Raw genomic sequence first — 19,338 nt, 5'->3', positions numbered from 1 at the left:
TTCACACCACGGGCTTCAGGGCCCCCTTTTTTTCGCCACACATGGCCAATCGCACGGCGGGCATAGGGGCTCCTTTTTTTTCTGCCACACACGGCCAATCGCACCGCAGGCATGGGGGCTTCTTTTTTTCGCCACACATGGCCATTCACACTGCGGGCATTGGGGCCCCCTTTTTTGCCACACACAGCCAATCGCACCGCGGACATGGGGGCCCTCTTTTTTCGCGACACACGGCCAATCGCACCATGGGAAGAGGGCCCTCTAGCCATCATGTCACTTAGTTCTCTTAGAGTGGGTGCATTCCATCTTGGCCCAGCCATTTATCGATTTTAATCCGCTTTTCCTCTTTAACCGGCTCTGCGCTTTCTCCTTTGTTAGGCATGCAATATTTAGCGCGGGGGTGGGGGGTTGTTTTATTCCCCTGCATCTCATGTGACATTTCTTTTTCATTCCTTAATACACTTGAGAAAAAAATATTTAATAGATTTGCCTCCCCCACCATCATCTTCTATGATTTCTCCAGCATTATTTGTTAAAGGAGATGTCCCGAGGCAGCAAGTGGGTCTATACACTTCTGTATGGCCATAATAATGCACTTTGTAATATACATTGTGCATTAATTATGAGCCATACAGAAGTTATAAAAAGTTTTATACTTACCTGCTCCGTTGCTGGCGTCCTCGTCTCCATGGTGCCGACTAATTTTCGCCCTCCGATGGCCAAATTAGCCGCGCTTGCGCAGTCCGGGTCTTCTGCTCTTCTCTATGGGGCTCCGTGTAGCTCCGCCCCGTCACGTGCCGATTCCAGCCAATCAGGAGGCTGGAATCGGCAATGGACCGCAGAGAAGCCCTGCGGTCCATGAAGACAGAGGATCCCGGCGGCCATCTTCAGCAGGTGAGTATGAAGACGCCGGACCGCCGGGATTCAGGTAAGCGCTGTGCGGGTGGGTTTTTTAACCCCTGCATCGGGGTTGTCTCGCGCCGAACGGGGGGGGGGTTTAAAAAAAAAAAAAACCCGTTTCGGCGCGGGACATCTCCTTTAAGGGCCAGTGCTTTCAGTACAAATCCTTTTACTGTTTATATAATTGAAGTTATTTTTGCTTTCTTTGGCAATCAGTCTCTCTGCCTCCTCCTTAGCAATTTTGATCTTTTCTTTACATGATTAGTTTTTTTCCCTGTACGATTTTAGTGCTTCTTCGCTGTCTTCTTATTTTTTTAAAAGCTTTCTTTTTTCCGCTTATAGCCCCCCTTACAGTCTTGTTGAGCCACATTGGTTTTCTTCTACTTGTAGTTCTTTTATTTTTAAAGGGTATGAACTGCTCACATGAGGTAATTAAGATTTTTCCCATTTGTCATCTGTGTTTCTATTTTTGAGGACATTATTCTAATTAATTTTACTGATAGTAGTTCTTTAGATGATCAAATTTAGCTTTACTAAGGTTTCATTTCTCTGCCGCTCCCTGATAAGGTTTCTTATTGAATGACAACTGGAAGTTAATTATATTGTGGTCACTGTTTCCCAAGTGTCCCTGCCCCTGCACCCCCGTGATTCTGTCAGGCTTGTTAGTTAATAATAAGTCCAGAGTGGCACTCCCTCTCCTTGGTTCCCGCACAAGTAGGGTAAGGTAGTCTTTAATTGTTCTCAAGAACTTATTACCCTTGTAAGTTTTGCAGGTTTCGTCATCCCATATTATATCTGCATAATTAAAGTCTCCCATACTAATTACTTTGTTGTGGTTTGACACCTCTTCTATTTGTCTTAATAGTAAGTTTTCAGTTTCTTCTGTTATTTTGGGTGGCTTATAGAAAACCCCTATGAGGATTTTGTTATTTTTCTCTCCCTGTATTTCTACCCACAGAGATTTCATGAGTTCATCTCCTACACCTATATTGTCTCATAGGCTTGGCATTTAGTAGGATTTAACATACTGGCACACCCCTTCCCCTTCTGGTTCCAACAGTCTCTTCTGAAAAGTCTACAGCCTTGTAAATTTACCGCCCAATCACATTTATCATCAAGCCAAGTTTCTGTTATTCCCACTATAACATAATTTTCATAAGACATTCTTGCTTCGAGCTCACACGCTTTACTGATCAGACTTCTTGTATTTGTTGCCATACAATTTATACGGTTGTTGTTGTTCTTTATATTTATTGTGCTACTTATGGTACTCTTAGCAGTTCTGCCAGTTCTAGCTGTACTAACCCCACCCCTTGCTCGACCCCAATTCCCATTATTTGGTCCCAGGTCATGTTCTACACTGTCTATCCCCGTTTCTCTTTTTGCCTTTCTGACAGAAGCAGTGTCTTTGTTGTACAAGGCTTTAGCTCTTCCCAAAATATGTAGCTGTCATCAAGGTCCAGCCTCACACCAAGGAAGTAAAGAACTGAGGCTCTAAAGAACTGGAGAGTAGACACAGCAGCCCGAATACCCTTTGACTGAGGTAACGGCCGTTAACTTGGGTTGCACCCAAAGCGGGTGTGGATATCTCTCTGCTGTTTAATTTGCAGGAACAGGCCTCAAAGGGAGAAAAGGAGGAGTGGCACCTGATGAGAAGGGAGTCTGAGGAAAGGTATAAAGGCCCATTTAGACACAACAATTATCGCTCAAAAGATGTGTTTGAGTGACTTTTGAGCAATAATTGTTGTGTCATTTACATCGCAAGATGACCGCTCAAACGGGGGGGGGGGGGCTTGTTCTCTCCATCCAGCTGTTCCCCGCTTAGAGCGCCTAGCTGTTATACAACTGAGCGTTGCGATCAGAGGATGCAGAAGACAAGCGGGAAAAGACAAAGATGAGCGATGGTTTAACAAAAACTGCACAATGTCAGTGCAGTTCGACACAATTATTATCGCTCAAGAGACGGCTTTAAACGATTTTTGAGTGATAATCGTTGTGTCTAAATGGGCCTTAAGGATAATATGCAGGTCTGTACGTATGGGCAGACAGGGAAGTATTCCATAACAAACAACATTTATCTTAACAAACTAACAGTTATCTAAATTAATTTCAGGGGGAATGTAATGTGATGTATTGTCCTGGTTTACACCTAGCTGTAGGAAGGGATAATGCAGGAGATAGGGACAGGGTGGTGGCATGGGCATGCATCCGCACGGAAGTAAACCTCTTGGTGAAGGTGACAGTTAGGGTTTCCTGTAGATGTTAGGGAAAGACTCTATGAAAACATGATGGAAAAGCGAAAATTAAAGCACTAGTAGCCCACTCAGGTTGTACCCTAGGGAACTGTAACCCACTTGATTTCATAATCTTTAATTCTTCCGCATCCGAATGGGTACAGGGGCATAAAAGATGGGGCTACTTATCAAAGGAAAGAGAATAGACCCCACAACCACAGTATATTTTAAGATCATTATCGTTAGTCATAAAAGTAACTCTCATAATGTGTTTCATTCTTTGTATGACGAACTGCAAAAAGAGGTTCATATCTCCATTACTGCTAGAAAAAGGGCTTGGGAACCAGCGGAGAATATAGCAGAATGTGAACAGGCAGTTACAGAAAGCTCAGCCATAGCACAGGGGAGAATTAGCTCAAGTATGCCCCTAGTGGTAAAGTGTAAAAATAATAGAAAGACTGCATGTTGTACTAAGAGTGAACTAGTGGGAGGAATTGCCAGCGTAGTGTCTTGTAAAGCTAAGGTAGTTGCTAGTAGCAATCAAATATCTGTGGAGAATACAGTTAATAACAGGCTACTGACAGAACAAGAAACAGGAAAAATCCAGAATGATATCGGTGACTGCCCTTAATTTAGTTGCACGGTTGCAGACAGAAGCTGAAGTCATATTAATGATAAGAGAACGAGCACTTCAGAAGATTAGCCAAAGACGAAGCTGATCGTAGCTCATGTCTGAAAGCGCAAGCAATGCAGTGTGAACAGGACTTTAAGAGAATGCAAATAAAAGCCCAGGAGTTATGGCCCATTTAGACAGGACGAATGTCGGGCAAACGATGCCCAAAACTTGTCCCCGCATACACTCACTCCCGTGCTATTGCATGGGAGCTAATATCGCTGGCTCGCTCACAAAGCGGGCAGTAGGGGGGCTGCAGATTTCTCTCCTCGCTCTCCATTGACTTAACATAACGCCGGTTTAATACTGAATAATCATCATCCATCGTTTATGCAGGATAGACGATGGACGATGAGCTGAGCGATCATCGTTCAGTGTACATAGCAGCTGTTCAGTACTGAACAGATGCTATGTTAAGAGGGGCTGGAAGAACAAGGAGAGAAATCTCCTCCAGCCTCCCCGCTGCAAGCCAGTGATGCTAACTCCAGTGCAGCAGCGCAAGAGCGAATATGTGCGTGGATGAGTGTCAGGCATCCTCTGCCCGACACTCACCCGGACTAAATGGGCCTTTAGGCCTAGTGCCCACGGCCGTGTTGGTTTCCGCAGCGGAGTCCATCACGGCACTTCCCCCCCCCCCCAGAGACCCCATACTCCCCTCCAGATCCGCTGCCCAACGTCCCGCATCCTGAGCAGGCGTGTCTGCGTAGTACAGCGCATGACGCGCCGGCAGCGCCATGTGACACGCCCACATGGGCATCGGTGGGCGGGGAAGCGTTTTCACGCTATCTACCACTGTGCTACAGCAGAAGATAGCAAGACGGATGGCTAACATTGACTGCAATGGAAGCCGTCCGCCCGCGGCAAATAGAACATGTTGTGGGTGATTTCACGGGGCGAAATTTCACGGTGGAATTCCGCACCGTGAGCATTGCGCTATTAGGTTCAATAGAAATCCGCTCATGGGAATTGGGCCTTAGAGATCATGTGGTGCAGGTCAGAAGGAGAGTCTACAGATTTGCATCATCAAATTGCAGAGTTGAAAATGTAGTTGGCTAAGAAAAATGGTGAACTGAAGTCTCAGATAAGTGAGCTCAAAGAAAACCTGGAAATGGGGAAAGCTGCTTACAGACAGGCAGAGAAGCAGATATACTGGACTTCAAGAAAGCACTCCATGGGTCAGTAATGACCCAAGTACAGATGAGCTTGGATGAGGAAGCTGACATTTAAGAAACCCAGATCAAAAAGCTGACTGAACAGCTAGGGCAAACTGAAAAACGAAAGAAACCCTGGAAAAGGCCAAACAGGCTTTGGAAAGTGAGTGTACTGGGCTGACCCAGGAGGTGAAGGTCCTATTGGAAGACAAGCATGACTCTGAATGCAAGAGAAACACGGTAGAGACCCCTAGACCAGAATTATGATGCCTTGTAAGCAAGTAATGAGCACTGGGGGCGGAATGTGGTAGCTACAACTGGGAAGGAAATGGTTAAAATGTAAAGGGTTACCCAAGACCAGAATGTACTCAGACCCTGCATTGTTTCTGTTCGAGATAGTACTTTCTATAGAAGTTAAAAACCTTGAGTTCTATTCCCTTCTTCAGTAGATTCTTGTAAACATAGGAAATATACTTCTACTATATAGTGTGTCAGATACAGTGTGGACTTACTTCACAGGGGTGCTTCGTCCTCGGCCCCCCTAAACCCAGAAGGCATGTTGTTAATTTAACCCTTTCCAATCCACTGTCTGACGTCTAAAGACATTCTGATTGAAGGCTGTACAGCCTCCGATGTCAGAAGACGTCTAGCAGGGTATTCTTACTGTTTATTACAGGCCACTCTGTTGTCGGGGGGCCTCTCTAGCATGTCTAATACCACAGTACTGGCTCTAGCCAGCAGGTGGTGCCATTGTATAATGGCAGGAAGAGAAAACTCCCTAGGAAACCCTGAATCCAAAATTGGATTGCAAAGGGTTAAAGGTGCAGGAGATGTTCCAGTTTCACAGCAACAATGATGTATTAATGCAACGCGTTTCGGCTTATAGCATAAGCCTTCCTCCAGCATAACAATTTATGATGTAATCACAGGATGAAAAGGTTTTATGCCATTTTGTTAAAAAAAAAAAGTGTATTTGTGTCTAGTTAAAAAGTAGCATAAGATGGAGAAGGAAGACTGCGTCTTTATGGGAAATTAAGGTGGAACAGATGTTTGTGATGACTGTAAACCAATCACAACGTGTCATATTTGGATGAGAAAGTAAGTTTGGTTCTATAAGGCACTCCCTTCCTTTGTTCTGATCACTCTGTTTTTTTGGAATGAGAATTCACTGGGTATATGCTGGCATAATACACACCTCATTTCACGAGAACAAGTCCCTGGGGTCCTCTGTTCCTCTAACGGTATTACATCATATCGTGATCGGACAGGCATTCTATCAAGCCACGCCACAGGCATGGTTTGATAGGCATTTGGCAATGGCAGCCCCGGGGCCTTTCAGAAGGCTCCCACTGCCATGACAACTGCATGGCAACCCGCGATCTCATTGCGGGGGGCTGTATGGGACCACCTAAGATCAATAGGGGCATTTAACTGCCGCTGTCAGAATTGATGCCAGCATTTAAAGGGTCATCAGAGCTGTAACGGGTGAGTGCCAGCTGTAAGAAACAGCCGATACCTGCATTGTATGGAGCGGGATCGACCCTCAATCCCCCTCCATACATACCCTGAATCTGCAGGATTTAACTGTACATCCTGTGTCATTAAAGGGTTAATGTACTATTTCATGTACTAAAAAATTCTAACTGGAGTGAAATGCATCTTTTTTTTATTTGGTGTGTGTGTGTGTGTGTGTGTGTTGGGGGGGGGGGTTCTTGTTTCTTTGGCATACACACGGCAACAAAAGAAATGACATGATAACTTTATTTTGTGGGTGAGTATGATTACTACGATACCAAATTAGTTTTTTTTTGTCTGTGCTACTTTAAATTTTTTTCCCAAAAAAGTGAATTAAAAAAAAAAATTATTTTCTGTCGCCGTCTTTTGACGGCCATAACGGTTTAATTTTACCATCGACAGTTCTGCTCATTTTTTTGCGGGACATCCTGTAGTTTCTATCGGTACCATTGTGGAGTACATACAACTAGAGATGAGCGAGCACCCAAATGCTCGGGTCCGCGTTATTCGAGTCGAGCTTTTAGTAAAATTTGAGAGCTCTACTCGAGTAACGAACCCCATTGACTACAATGGGAGACTCGAGTTTGTTTGTTTTTTTTCTCCCCTCCCTCTCCTGCCAGACAAAAAATTTGCCATTGACGCACGCTGCGTCCATATCAGGCACGTCACAGCGGGGAGGAGCCAAAAACTGGGGCGGGGTCGAACGTGGCTTGATGCTCGTTCGAGTAACGAGCACCATCGAGTACGCTAATACTCAAACGAGCATCAAGCTCGGCAGAGTATGTTCGCTCAACTCTACATACGACTTTTTGATAGCTTTTTATTACATTTTCACGCCAATGCAGCCGGTGTGAAACCGCAATGCTTGTGTGAATAAGGTCTAAAGAACAAGGCCCTGTTGGTCTATGGGGCTGACCATTGTTCCATGTAAAAGGTATCTTTAGCATTAAAAGGGGTTGTGCCACAATGACAACGTGATAATTCAGAATAGTTGACAATCTGCCAACTATCAGGTCTCTTAAAAGAAATACAACCCCTTTTTAAATAGAAGTTGTTGCAGGCCAAGTTTCTGTAATCCAAGCCACACGGCTGATAGGCAGCAGAGGTAGTCTCATCTGGCTATACTTTGTAGTACTTGGATAATAATCATTGAAAGGACTGGCCTATAATGTAATGCATAGGCTGGGTCTACCAGAGGCCCTCCCACCACACCAGTGTATTTGTGCCCCTTGTGCTGTCCATGTTAATGAGAGCATCCAGAACCATTAAAACCTATGGAACTATGCAAATTGCCATTTTTTCATATGGACCAATAGTCCGTGTGAAAGAATCCTCGCATGTCCTATTTGTGTGCATTACGAACGAGAATTAGGACATGCAAATGCACGTCCATATACCGGACAGCACATGAACTTATGTCCGTGTGATGTCCAATGCGAGTTGCACCCATGCCTCACGGGCGCAACTTGGACACATGGCAAGTGTGTCAGAGGCCATAGATAGCTAAAACTTTCATCCAACAGCCATCTATCCTGACGCCCATATTGGCCTCAGCCGAGTGTTCAGGTGTTCGCAATGTAGACAGGAGAAGAATTGCTGCAAGACTTCCGGCAGCAGCTTATTTCCCTAGAATGAAAGGATGGGGCAGTTAATATCCAACTGCTTGATCCTTATCTCCCCAACATCTGGTGTTCTGGTGCTGGGGAGGGCGGAGGAGGACCTCATACAAAAGTAGTTGATCAGTGGATTCAGTCAGTCAATCTACATCTAGCGTGTATGGTTACCCTAAGGGCTTATTCAGACGACCGTATATCGGCCGTGTATTCACGCCGGCTGATAAACGGCGTCCTTCTCTGCAGGGGGAGGAGGCTAGAAGAGCCGGGAGCAGTGCACTGAGCTCCCGCCCCCTCTGCACTATTAGCAATAAGGTGCTTACCCCACCCCTGTCCTGCCTCCTCTAATTGTAAATAGAGCAGAGGGTCAGAGAGGAGGCAGAGAGGGGGCAGGAGCTCAGAGCACTGCTCCCGACTCTTCCAGCCTCCTCCCCCTGCAGAGAGGGGCGCCGTATATCGGCCGGCGTCAATACGCGGCCGATACACAGTCGTCTGAATAAGCCCTAAGGTTCAGCTCTAAACCACCATCCAAAAAAGAGAACTGATATTTTTTAGTGCTTATAAAATTACAATTTTTTTTTTTTACAAAACCATTACAGACAACTGGAAATTGACAGCTGAGAAAAAAAAATCCAATATGTACAAACTGTTCTAGTCACTGCATTCGTGATGACCAAGAGGCCCCAGCTCTCCAGGGTTTTGTACTAATTTAGTACATTTATTTATAAGATGAAGAGCATGAGACTTGTGCATCCAAACTTCAGCTGGATAGAGCCTTCTGCAGACGTATAATTGACTCCTCAGGTCCCAATGACAGCATCATCTCGGCCACGCTCGGTCCACTCTGGAGAAGAAAAAAAAGAAGCAAGCCTCTATTATTGGGAATAATGAGTTGGGATTACATCCGAGTGTGATTGTTCTCAGTGAGAGAAACCAAGTAATCTTGTAGATATGATACCTTTTAATTGGGTCTTCTATTGATCCTTCATCAGGCTACATCCTTCATCATCTAGGCTGATGAAGGATCAATAGAAGACCCGAAAGCTCGCTATAACATCATGTATTTTTGTTAGCCATTAAAAGGTATCATATCTACAAGATTACTTGGTTACTCTTGCTGGGAACAATCACACTTTGCCATACTGGCTAACACAAATAATAATTTTTTTTACTTCGGTATTACTAATTTTATTCCTTGCACTGCAGCTCTACATGTTCAGATTATCTGCTGTGAATAAACGTGAACCCTGCAGGGCAGTCAGCACCTGTTGAAATGATTTCCCTTAAAGTGTTTTTCCAGAACTTTCGTATTGAGGATTATCCTCAGCTGATACCTGGCCAGCTGTCACTGCTGACAAGACCAGAAGTAGACACTATCCGTAGTGCAGCAGTCTGGTTTGGTAGTGCAGGCACAGTTCCCACACCAATCTGGGACACTGCATTATAGACAGCGCTTTTTACTTCCAGCTATGTCCCCAATGACACCGGGATTAGCGAACAGTTGATCAGCAAGAATCCCAAGAAGCAAACCCCCATCAATTAACTATTGATGACCTATCCTGAGAAAGCTCACCAGTAGTAAAGTCCTGGACCACTACTTTAAGCCTCATTCAGATGCCTGTCCATAATACAAGTGCAATTTAGTGTCTGATCTGGCCCCCATGGTTTAAAAGACGACTTGTCATGTTGTAAAGTCATGGCCCTATTGACCATCAACACTTAATTGCTTCATACTGAACTCTGTTCGCCTTTACGGGCTCATCTTAGATCAAGCTACCATCACCGTGAATCCACCAAATGGGTAATTCCCACTGCTCACTGTCAATCGAGTGTTATTTCATCACTTGACATGGAGTGGTGGGGACCGTCCACTTGACAGATTCAGTGCTGAGAGCTAAATTTAAGAGCCCATACAGATGAACAGAAGTGAATATGAAAAAAGTAGAAAGTGGTAATAGAGTCAGTGGGTCTGTGGTTGTAGAGATATGCAGGTCCTCCAAGTGGGGGCTGAGTCTTGTGCATCATTTTATCTAGTGCCGTTTATAATGTGAAAGCTGAACATCGATTGGTCGCTATGTGCACTTCCTATGAGACATTCATATGCACTGGGCTCCATTCTATGCATTGGTAATTGTCAGCAATGATTTTTACTGCACCTCAAGCCCACTGAGCACCAAGCGGAGAAGTTTCATGGATGTGCTGTAGTTTGTGGCTTCCAGCCGCTGCAGGTGGCTCTTCAGCTCTTTACTTAGTAGTTCTAGGCCGATGTCACTTTGGCGGTTCTGCAGAATCCTGAAAACCCAAACACCAATGCAGATTTCTTTATTAGTAACACGAAGATAAACTCCATCCAGCTGTCCTATGAAATTCTAATAATTTCCAATGAATTTAGGACTGTTTACAGGTAGCAATGTTTACAGCATCCTTGCAGGACAAATCACTGATTGCTGCAGTTACACCGCTACATACTTAAAGGCGTTGAGCCTTTAAGTATGCTGTCTGGGATGATTAAGTGATCCTACACTGAGCAGGGGGTTGGACCCGATGACCCTGGAGGTCCATTCCAACTCTACTATTCTATGAGCCAAGTTTAAAACTCATTCCAACCCACAGGATAGATAAGGGTCTGCTCAGTGTGGGTTTAACTGTTGGGACCTACACCGTTCACGAAAACCGAGATCCCATGTTCCTACCGTATGACTGGATAGGGGATACGTTTTAGATTTAGAACGACTTCTTTAACATTAAAGAAACTAAATGCTGAGAGTAATACACACTGCACAACAAGACTCCCAATCTCACTGGCTTCACTTGACAGCTGATGCAGATCTTCCTGCTGCACTGAGGGCCGGACCCAAAGATAGGAGTAATTTGGAGACAGCAGATCTGTCAGCACATTCAAATGTCCCTAGGGGGAACAAAAAAAACAAAAAAAAAAAACACAAAGTTTTGTTAAATCAATACAAAATAGTGACCCAGCATATTGGAGGAGATTTATCAAAAGTGGCACTAAGAGGAAATATTGCAGTTGCCAATAGCAACCAACAGGAATCCAGCAAATGACAACTAGAAATGGAGTGGTTGCTATGGGTAACGGCTCCACTTTTTCTTTGCACTAGATAAAATAAGTCGTATGTGGAAGATTTCTCATATGTCATTTTAGTGGAACTTTATCAAAATTGATGCGTAGCAAAAGTGAAGCCGTTGCCTGCAACTAAGATGCCCACTGATCACTAGAAAGAATGAAGAGCCTGCATCACTTTGCTGAGTGCCCTCCCTGCATCTTTCGCTCAGTCCATACAGTGTCATGGCCGGTTTTCTCCCCTGAGTAGAGTCGAAAAGGCGGGAGCCAAAAGGAGTAAAAGTCCCCCATAGAGAGTTTAGTTGTCTGAACCTGGGCAGATAATACGCTAGTGCCAATGACCACTGACTGACAATGAGCATGTCAGTCAGTGCTCATTACCTCTGTGTACATGGGCAGATTATCTATGGGGGCAACCGATCGAAAACATGATCATTTGTCCCCATACAGCTATCATTGATTCGGCCCACTTACACAGTAAAATGAGCAAAGGAAGAGAGTGAAAGAGAGATCTCCCCCCGTTCCTCCCCGCCCCCCGCCGGCATCCGAATCTTTTGAGACGAGCGGGCAGGTACTCGCATAAGGCACTACTCGCTCGAGTAGTTGGCTTAGCGAGTACGCTCGCTCATCTCTAATAGTTATCATTTATGTAACATCAAGTATTCTTAACTACTTCAACCAAGTTACCTCCATAATTCCACGAGATTACAGTTCTGTATTGGAAACAAGTGCTGCATTATCAGACTTTCTAGAAGACCAAGTGCCAGATTAAAGGAATTTTCCTATAACTCATCCAAAATAAAAACTGAACGCTGTATCATATATATGATGTATAGTATCCACGTACCTTCCTCAGCACAAGTATCCTCTCTATATACTCTTTATCAAACATCAGGTCCTTGTACTTCTCCAGTAGTAATGGCTGCAGCTGTGCCACCAACTGTGCGCGGGTGTCGGTGCCCTCAATCCGCCTGGCGAGGTGAACCCTAAAATGGAAATGGGGGTTGTTTATATCTACTATAACCTAGTATTGGGGACACTATTTAGAGAGCATTCAGCATATATAACAAAACCTATACCTGTTGAATTCTGGAAGTTTATCCAGATCCAGGAGAGCAGAATGAGTGACGGTGCTCTGCAGGTTGTACTGCTCAATGAGTTCAGGGAGCGTTCGGCCGATCTGATTTCCTGGATGACGAGAAAAACAAACATTAAAAGGGAAACGGTCAGCAGAAAAGCTTCTTTTAAAACCGCCACACTAGTGTTATTCAGCAGGATGCACGTAGTTGCACAAAAAAGTAGTCTTAAAACTTCATTAGAAATTCTTACTTTGAAGGTTGCGCACCTAATGTTCAAAGGGAATCATCCCTCCAAGTCAGCGAGTTACAGCAGAAGCCTGGCCTGTGTACTGACGTAAGTGCTGACATCTAACAAACATGCAGTGCATCCCTTCGGCTGATGCATGCGCAGAGCACCCACAAAGTCAAAGTGTGCATCGTCTCACTCCACTGCACGTGTGGGGAAGATGCAGCCATAGGGGTGCATGGGGAATTTATGAGATTTCAGCGCTAAAAGAAATGAGGTCAAGAACTGGGGAGGTGGCGAATAGGAGATTTATCCTGTAAGGCGCTGACTTGGAGGGATAATGGCCATCGCCTCTTTGACTCAAGACAGCGCATGTGCATACAATCTTCGAAGTAAGAATTCCTGGAGGAGCTAAAAGGCTACTTTTCTGTACAACCTGCTTCTGTCATGCTACTTAACACAATAGCGAAAGTTTTAAAACAATTTTTTTTGCTTACAGGTTTCCCTTTAAACTTTGCACAGGGTAATACAAACCAGACAGATTAAAGGGGTTGCATGAGGTGCAAAAAAACATGGCTGCTTTCTGTGAGAAACGGCACCACTCTTGTCCATGGGCTGTGTCTGGTATTGCAGTATTCACTTGAATGAAGTTGACCTGCAATACCAGGCAAAGACAGGTATAGCGCTGTTTCCAGAAGAAATCACCCATGTTTTTCTTATCTTATACAACACCTTTAACGGATCTTCTTAACCTATCACAAATAGATCTACAGAAAAGGGCTAATAATTAACCTGCTCTTCTCATTTGGACAAGTCTTACACTCAATCGTTACCAGCGAATCCTGATCCACAGTTAGTAATAACGTCCAGCAGGGTGTCCGACAGGTATCCTCTCTGTACAAAGTGTTGTATAAATATATCTCCCTGTCGTTTGGACAGTTTGCTGCCATCTTTGTTGAGCAAGAGTGGAAGGTGAGCGTATATTGGAGGTTGCCAGCCCAAGGCACGGTATAGGAGCAGATGTTTGGTCGTGGAAATAAGCCACTCTTCGCCCCGTAGGACATGACTCACAGCCATTTTATGGTCATCCACGACATTAGCCAAGTGATAAGTGGGAAAGCCGTCCCCCTTCAGGATCACTGGGTCTCCTTCCACACTTGCTAGATCATGATGTGTCCATCCATAAACCAAGTCTTGGAAGGAATGAGCACCACTAGGTAACTGGAACCGAACCACAAAAGGCAAATTCTTTGACAGCTTTTCCTGCACTTGACTCGACGTAAGATGTCTGCAGCGGTTGTCATAGCTTTAGAAAAGAAAATATAAAACAGCATTCATGTATCACCATTTGCATAACTTGCACTAAAACTGCAGTCACTGACTATGGTAATAAACAGGGGAACAATAACGGCAAAGAGTGGCACTTCCTTAAAACCACTTACATCCATGCATTACTGGCATGGCCTATTCTTTTCCATAGCTGACGTGTAGCACTTCAGAAAGCACTTGGTGGCAGCTGATCAGCAGGGGTCCCAGCAGCAAATCCCACCCTCAGAATCAGAGGACCTTACAGCTAAAACGGGAAATCCAAACCATATGACACCTTTAAGAAATTTGAGTTCTAAAACTCCTTTTACACTAGCAGATTATCTGCCAGGATTGGGCACTGATTGGCGTTACTACAAATCTATCGGGGTTAGTACATCTCCATTTACATGGAGCAATCAGCACTACTGTGTGTCTTCAAAGAATCGTTAGTGCAACTGTTCGGGCACAGGTAGTTCTATTATTGGCGGCACATTGCTGTTATACTGAATGATGTGCTGCTGATGAGAGATAATACTAGAGAAGTACTACATTAACCCCTTCCCGCTGCAGGGCGTAAGTTTACGTCCTGTCAGCCTGGTACTTCCCGCAACAAGGCGTAAACTTACGTCCTGGAGATAGCGCGGGATCACATAAGATCCCGTGCTCTCTCGCAGCGGGAGCCGGCTGTCAGTCACAGCTGGCGTCCCGCTGTTAACCCCTTCCCTGCCGCGATCTAAGTAGATCGCGGCAGGGAAAGAGTTCACAGAGGGAGCGCGTGTGTCTTTTTCTCAGATTAGCATAAAAAAAAGGTAAAAAAAAAATAAAACCCCACATATTTGGTATTGTCGCGTCCATAACGATGCGTACAATAAGTTGCACATGCTTTTGACTGTGCACGGAAAAAAACACAAAAAAAAACCGTTAAAAAACTGAGGCAAAATGCTAATTTTTAGCATTTTGCCTCACTAAAAACGCAATAAAAGTGATCAAAAAAGCCGTATGTACCCCAAAATGGTACAAATAAAATCTACAGCTCGTCTCGCAAAAAATAAGCCCTCATAGAGTGCCGTACATCAAAAAATAAAAAAGTTACAGGACTTTGAATGCAGCAATTTAGAAAAAAAAAAAAAAAAAAAGATTACCCAGAAAAAGGGTTTTTATTGCAGAAAAGTGGGAAAACCTAAAAAAAATGTAAGAATTTTGGTATCGTTATAACCGTACCGGTCTGCAGAAAAAATGGAATGTCTCATTTATGCTGCATGAGTACCGCTGTAAAAAAAAAAAATTAAAAAAAAATCTATGGCAGAATTGATGTGTTTTCTCTCCCTGCTATCATTAAAAAAAAAAAAAAAAAGTTTTACAATATAGTCTATGGCACCGATAAAAACTACAGTTCGCCACGCAAAAAACAAGCCCTCATACGGCCGCGTCGACGGAAAAATAAAAAAGTTATGACTTTTGATAAACGGAGAAGAAAATCCGCCAAAAATTGTTGCGTCCTTAAGCCCAAAATAGGCCATGTCATGAAGGGGTTAAAGATGTGCACGAACATTCTCTCATTCACTGGCTGATCGCTGGTACATTCACATGGAGCAAAGATCAAGTGAATTAAAGTTCATTCCTGATTATCGTCCCGTGTAATTGGCCCTTAAAGTGAACTGGTCACGTTCTATAAACACCATGAACTAAGTTACATGATAGGTCCGACTGAGTTTGGGGGGGGGGGGGTGTAATTTTTTATAGTTCCTGTCATCGGTCAGTCAGTTAGACTCTCTTTATTCAGTCTGTGTGCACACACTCATATGGAGAACAGTGGGGTGCTCATGCACGGACAGAATGAAGAGTAATATCACATTTGCTGCTGTTCTGAAATGACGCTTTAAGGGACGGGTTGTCACAAATTGAAACGCCGAAAGTGGGGAAGGCAGCGCTGGAAGATCGCATGTTTGAAATATTTTTATTTCCTAACATCCTACACAGTTAATGGAGTTGTCCCACTTTATTTTCTGTATAAAAACAGCTGTCTCTGACCTAAAATAACAAACGCGAAAATACTTACCTCTCATCTCCCCGCAGTAAGCAAGACAACAGCTTCTGCAGCTAATCAGCTGCCGCAGCAACACTATCCCTCTTTCCAGGCACCATGATGCCCAGGATGGGAGTGCTGATGCCAGGAGAACAGATGGCGATGTTGCCGCGGTCACATGACTACTGCTGTAATCACCAAAGGGAAAGCTGCGGAAGCTGTTACGCTGCTACTTGGGGAAGAAGAGAGTATTGCTGCTTTTGTCCTTTTAGGTCATGGCCAGTCACTTTAAAAAATATTTGCAGAGTGGGCCAACCCCTTTAGGTGGTGGTCTGAAATGCACCTGGATCTTGGAAAACCCCTTTAGTTATTGCATAGCACAAGTCACTCAATGGGTATAACTCATACAATACTGCAGGTGGCACATCCAAGACCACTTGTGGGCTCTCTTTTCACTGCTACTAAACGACATGCTGACAAAAGTATCCTCTAAGATGTCAAGATCCAGCCAATAAACTAGATTTCCAATGTTATTCTCAGCCGCTGTAGTCTCTGTACACTTTAATGGAGTTCAGTTCCTTCCGTAACTCTCAGACTTCAATGGCGAGGGCCATAATCAAACATGGCCACCTCTCCATTGAAGTGTAAGGAGAATACAGCAGTCAGAAATCAGCATAAAGGGATCAGCGGACCTCTATTCTCCCAACAGGTGAGGGGGGTCCCAAGTGTGGGACTTGGAGATATCAGGCTGTGAGGATAAGCAAGAAATGGGAATATCCCCTCTTAGTTGTATCTTGAAGGGGTTGCCTCATTAAAGACATTTATTCTGTAACCACAGGATAGGGGATGGTTATCTCATCGCTGGGGTCTGATCACTGGGACCTCCAGCGATGCTGAGACAGGCTCACCTGAATACCCCTTGTGACTGGAGTGGTGGTGAGCAAGCGTGACCTCCGTTCCATTCACTTCTATAGGACAGGCAAAGATTGGTACACTTGACAATGTTCCTCCATCCGATAGAGGCGAATGGAGCGGTGGTCAATTATGCAAACCGTTGTTCCATTCATATGGGGCATTAGCCCAAATGTCCACAGGTGGATTTGATGTGTGATATCCGTGGGGGGTACCCATGCAGAACATCCGCAATAAGGCATTAGGGTGCACTTATCTCATCCCAGCAATCAGAGATTTATGGACTATGCTGTGAAGAAGAGGATAACATGTCATGGAATAACCCAACAAGGAAAGCTAGGTGACACCCAATATGACTGTCCGTATGAGCTGCTGCAGGGATACGAGAGAACAATATAACCAGGCAGATGTGCCACTAAGGACTCGGGTAAACCAGGGTCAGAAACTCTTGAGAGAGATGTACTGACAACCACATTAGGCGGCACCCAGCTTTCCCAGACACAGTTTCTAGAGTGAGCGTTGTTACCGGGGCATCTCTCCTCTCCTCAGGGCCTCTTTCTTAATTAGTTCCAGCCTTTGTGGGGTACAGAAACATCGGTAAGCTGCTCCGCTCTCCAGCAATGCTTGCACCGCCTCCTGATAGAAGTTCAGACGCTGTGACTGTTCATAGGGTCCATAAGGACCTCCTTGTCTGGGACTCTCATCGGGCGGAATCCCTGGAGAGAAAACAGATAGGACAAGTATTTAAGTATTGGCCACATCTTCTTGCAGATTACCTGAAATGCTACAAGGTCTACCTGCCCACTCCAACATATCTTCTATAGCCTCGGCCGCTCCTGGAACCAAGCGGCTTCTATCCGTGTCTTCAAGGCGCAAAATAAAAGCTCCTCCATGTTTCTTCGCAAAGAGGTAATTGTAGAGCGCAGTGCGCAGACCACCGAGGTGCAGAAATCCTAAAGAGATGGAAAGTGGCGATGACTGGTGAAGCTCCGAAAAACAACCACAAATGTCAGTGGGATCAGAATAAAGAAACAGATCTAGGCTTATACGATTATATATTATTATATATTAATAGGGTTGCGTCATGACGTACAACTCTTTGAGAACACGGCGCTCGGGGCGGTCAGCTGATTTTGCCAGAGAAAGCTGCGATCACGCGATTTTCTCCCCCCGCAACAGTTGCTGTAGGGAATATAGAACCGTCTGGAGGTTCTGTCGCAGATCCAACACGAAATGCGCTGCATTCACTGCTTTTTGATCTCCCAAGAAGCAGGGCAGCTGAGGGAAAAATCGAAAGAACTCCATTATAGTCAAAGGGGTCTGTTCGGCACTTTTTGGTTCCATCATAAGACTAAACTGTTCGGCCAGGGGATTCCCCTCTCCTGCTCTCCGTACGGAGCAGGAAAATTGAATCCCCGCAGCGGATGTGGAAGCAGCCTTACCTCCCCACCTCCGAACCTCCATCCAGACAGCAAGCACATCATCAAGCGCTATAATTCTCTCTCAAGTTCCAGTCGGGACGCCGCTGCAGCGTGCAGGGAAGACCCTCGCTGCTCCGCCGCAGAAGCTGGAGGGAGGTGTGAGGATCTCTGTGGCATCCTGTGAGTGAGTATAACGTGTGAGGGATACGTTTGCTGCTTGGCCGGAGGCGCTCACACCAGCTAAACCCTTTTTACCGACCCGTGCGTGAGATGCGCTGTCCTACGCAGCGATATGCCTGTTCCCCGCCGGCTGACACAGCGGTAAAACGCTGCATTCTATACGCATCGCTTTGTGCATCCGCTCGTGTGAGCCAGCTCTTATGCCACTCTCGCACATAGCGTCAGCAAAACGCTGCGATTTCACCGCCGTTTTCGGATGCAGGTTACTGGTCTATTCAATAGCGGTTTTCAACGAACCCCATCATTGTCATGGGTGATGAGGTGTGTTAAAAAAGTGCAAAAATGTGGCAAAATAAAGCAGGCAGTGATCGGAAATCATGACTTCAGAAAACGCCACAAGTGAGCGCATGTCTGTGAGGCCACATTGGAATTGCGGTAAAGAGCGCATGAGTGAGAGTGGCGATAAAGGAAGGGGTATGTATTTTAGGAATTTACTGCTGCAAGCTTTTGGGTAAGCCCATGTCCCCGGATGCCGCTTCTACCCTAGCGTTACTGCCAACACGCCTGTTCTGTGTATGCAGCTTCTGTGCAGAGCTACATGTTTCCATGGTTACTGACATGCTGCACAGGCATATCTAAGCCTGCTATATTCTGGCAGTATTACAGTTGGGTTGTGTCCAGTAATATAGTTTTACCTGTGGGGCTTGGAGCAAACCTCACCCGAATTTCCTTCTGTGTTCCCCCAGTACACTGCCTGCTCCCCCGGTGCACTATTGGAAGGAGCACCCTAGCAAGCAGCAGCCTCATCTTCCCAGATAAGGCTTGTCAGGCGTTCCAAAACCACCGCTGCCTTTCCTCAATCTAGTTCATAAAAATGTCCTCACTACAGGAGCCATTTTATTGGAGACTTCTATAACGCTTCTTTTACTTTAGACTACAACAAAATGGCGGCGGCGGTAGTTTCAGGTCTCCAACTAGGGTTTGGTTGGCAAAATACCGGAAACGGGCTTTAAAAAAA

General features: G+C 45.0%; 1 protein-coding gene across 2 annotated transcripts; it reads right to left on the bottom strand.

The window, feature by feature from the left end:
* Positions 1-8,639: 8,639 nt before the first annotated feature.
* Positions 8,640-19,170, bottom strand: EARS2 (glutamyl-tRNA synthetase 2, mitochondrial). Of its 2 annotated transcripts, none has more exons than XR_010786413.1 (9): positions 19,016-19,170; positions 17,517-17,672; positions 17,246-17,435; positions 13,307-13,779; positions 12,248-12,356; positions 12,016-12,154; positions 10,889-10,994; positions 10,243-10,378; positions 8,640-8,930 (listed from the first exon to the last, which is right to left on the bottom strand). XR_010786413.1 is itself a non-coding variant. In XM_066576460.1 (9 exons), the coding sequence occupies exons 1-9, from the start codon at positions 19,125-19,127 to the stop codon at positions 8,847-8,849; spliced, it is 1,530 nt and encodes a 509-aa protein (XP_066432557.1). In that variant the 5' UTR covers positions 19,128-19,170; the 3' UTR covers positions 8,640-8,846. The 2 variants fall into 2 exon arrangements, 1 of the variants encoding a protein (XP_066432557.1); XM_066576460.1 differs by having other exon boundaries at positions 10,864-10,994.
* Positions 19,171-19,338: the final 168 nt, after the last annotated feature.

This window comes from Eleutherodactylus coqui, chromosome 8 (genome assembly GCF_035609145.1).
Source record: "Eleutherodactylus coqui strain aEleCoq1 chromosome 8, aEleCoq1.hap1, whole genome shotgun sequence".
Lineage (NCBI taxonomy): Eukaryota > Metazoa > Chordata > Amphibia > Anura > Eleutherodactylidae > Eleutherodactylus > Eleutherodactylus coqui.
The sequence above is the reverse complement of the archived record's forward strand: the minus strand, read 5'-3'. Positions and strand labels throughout refer to the sequence as shown.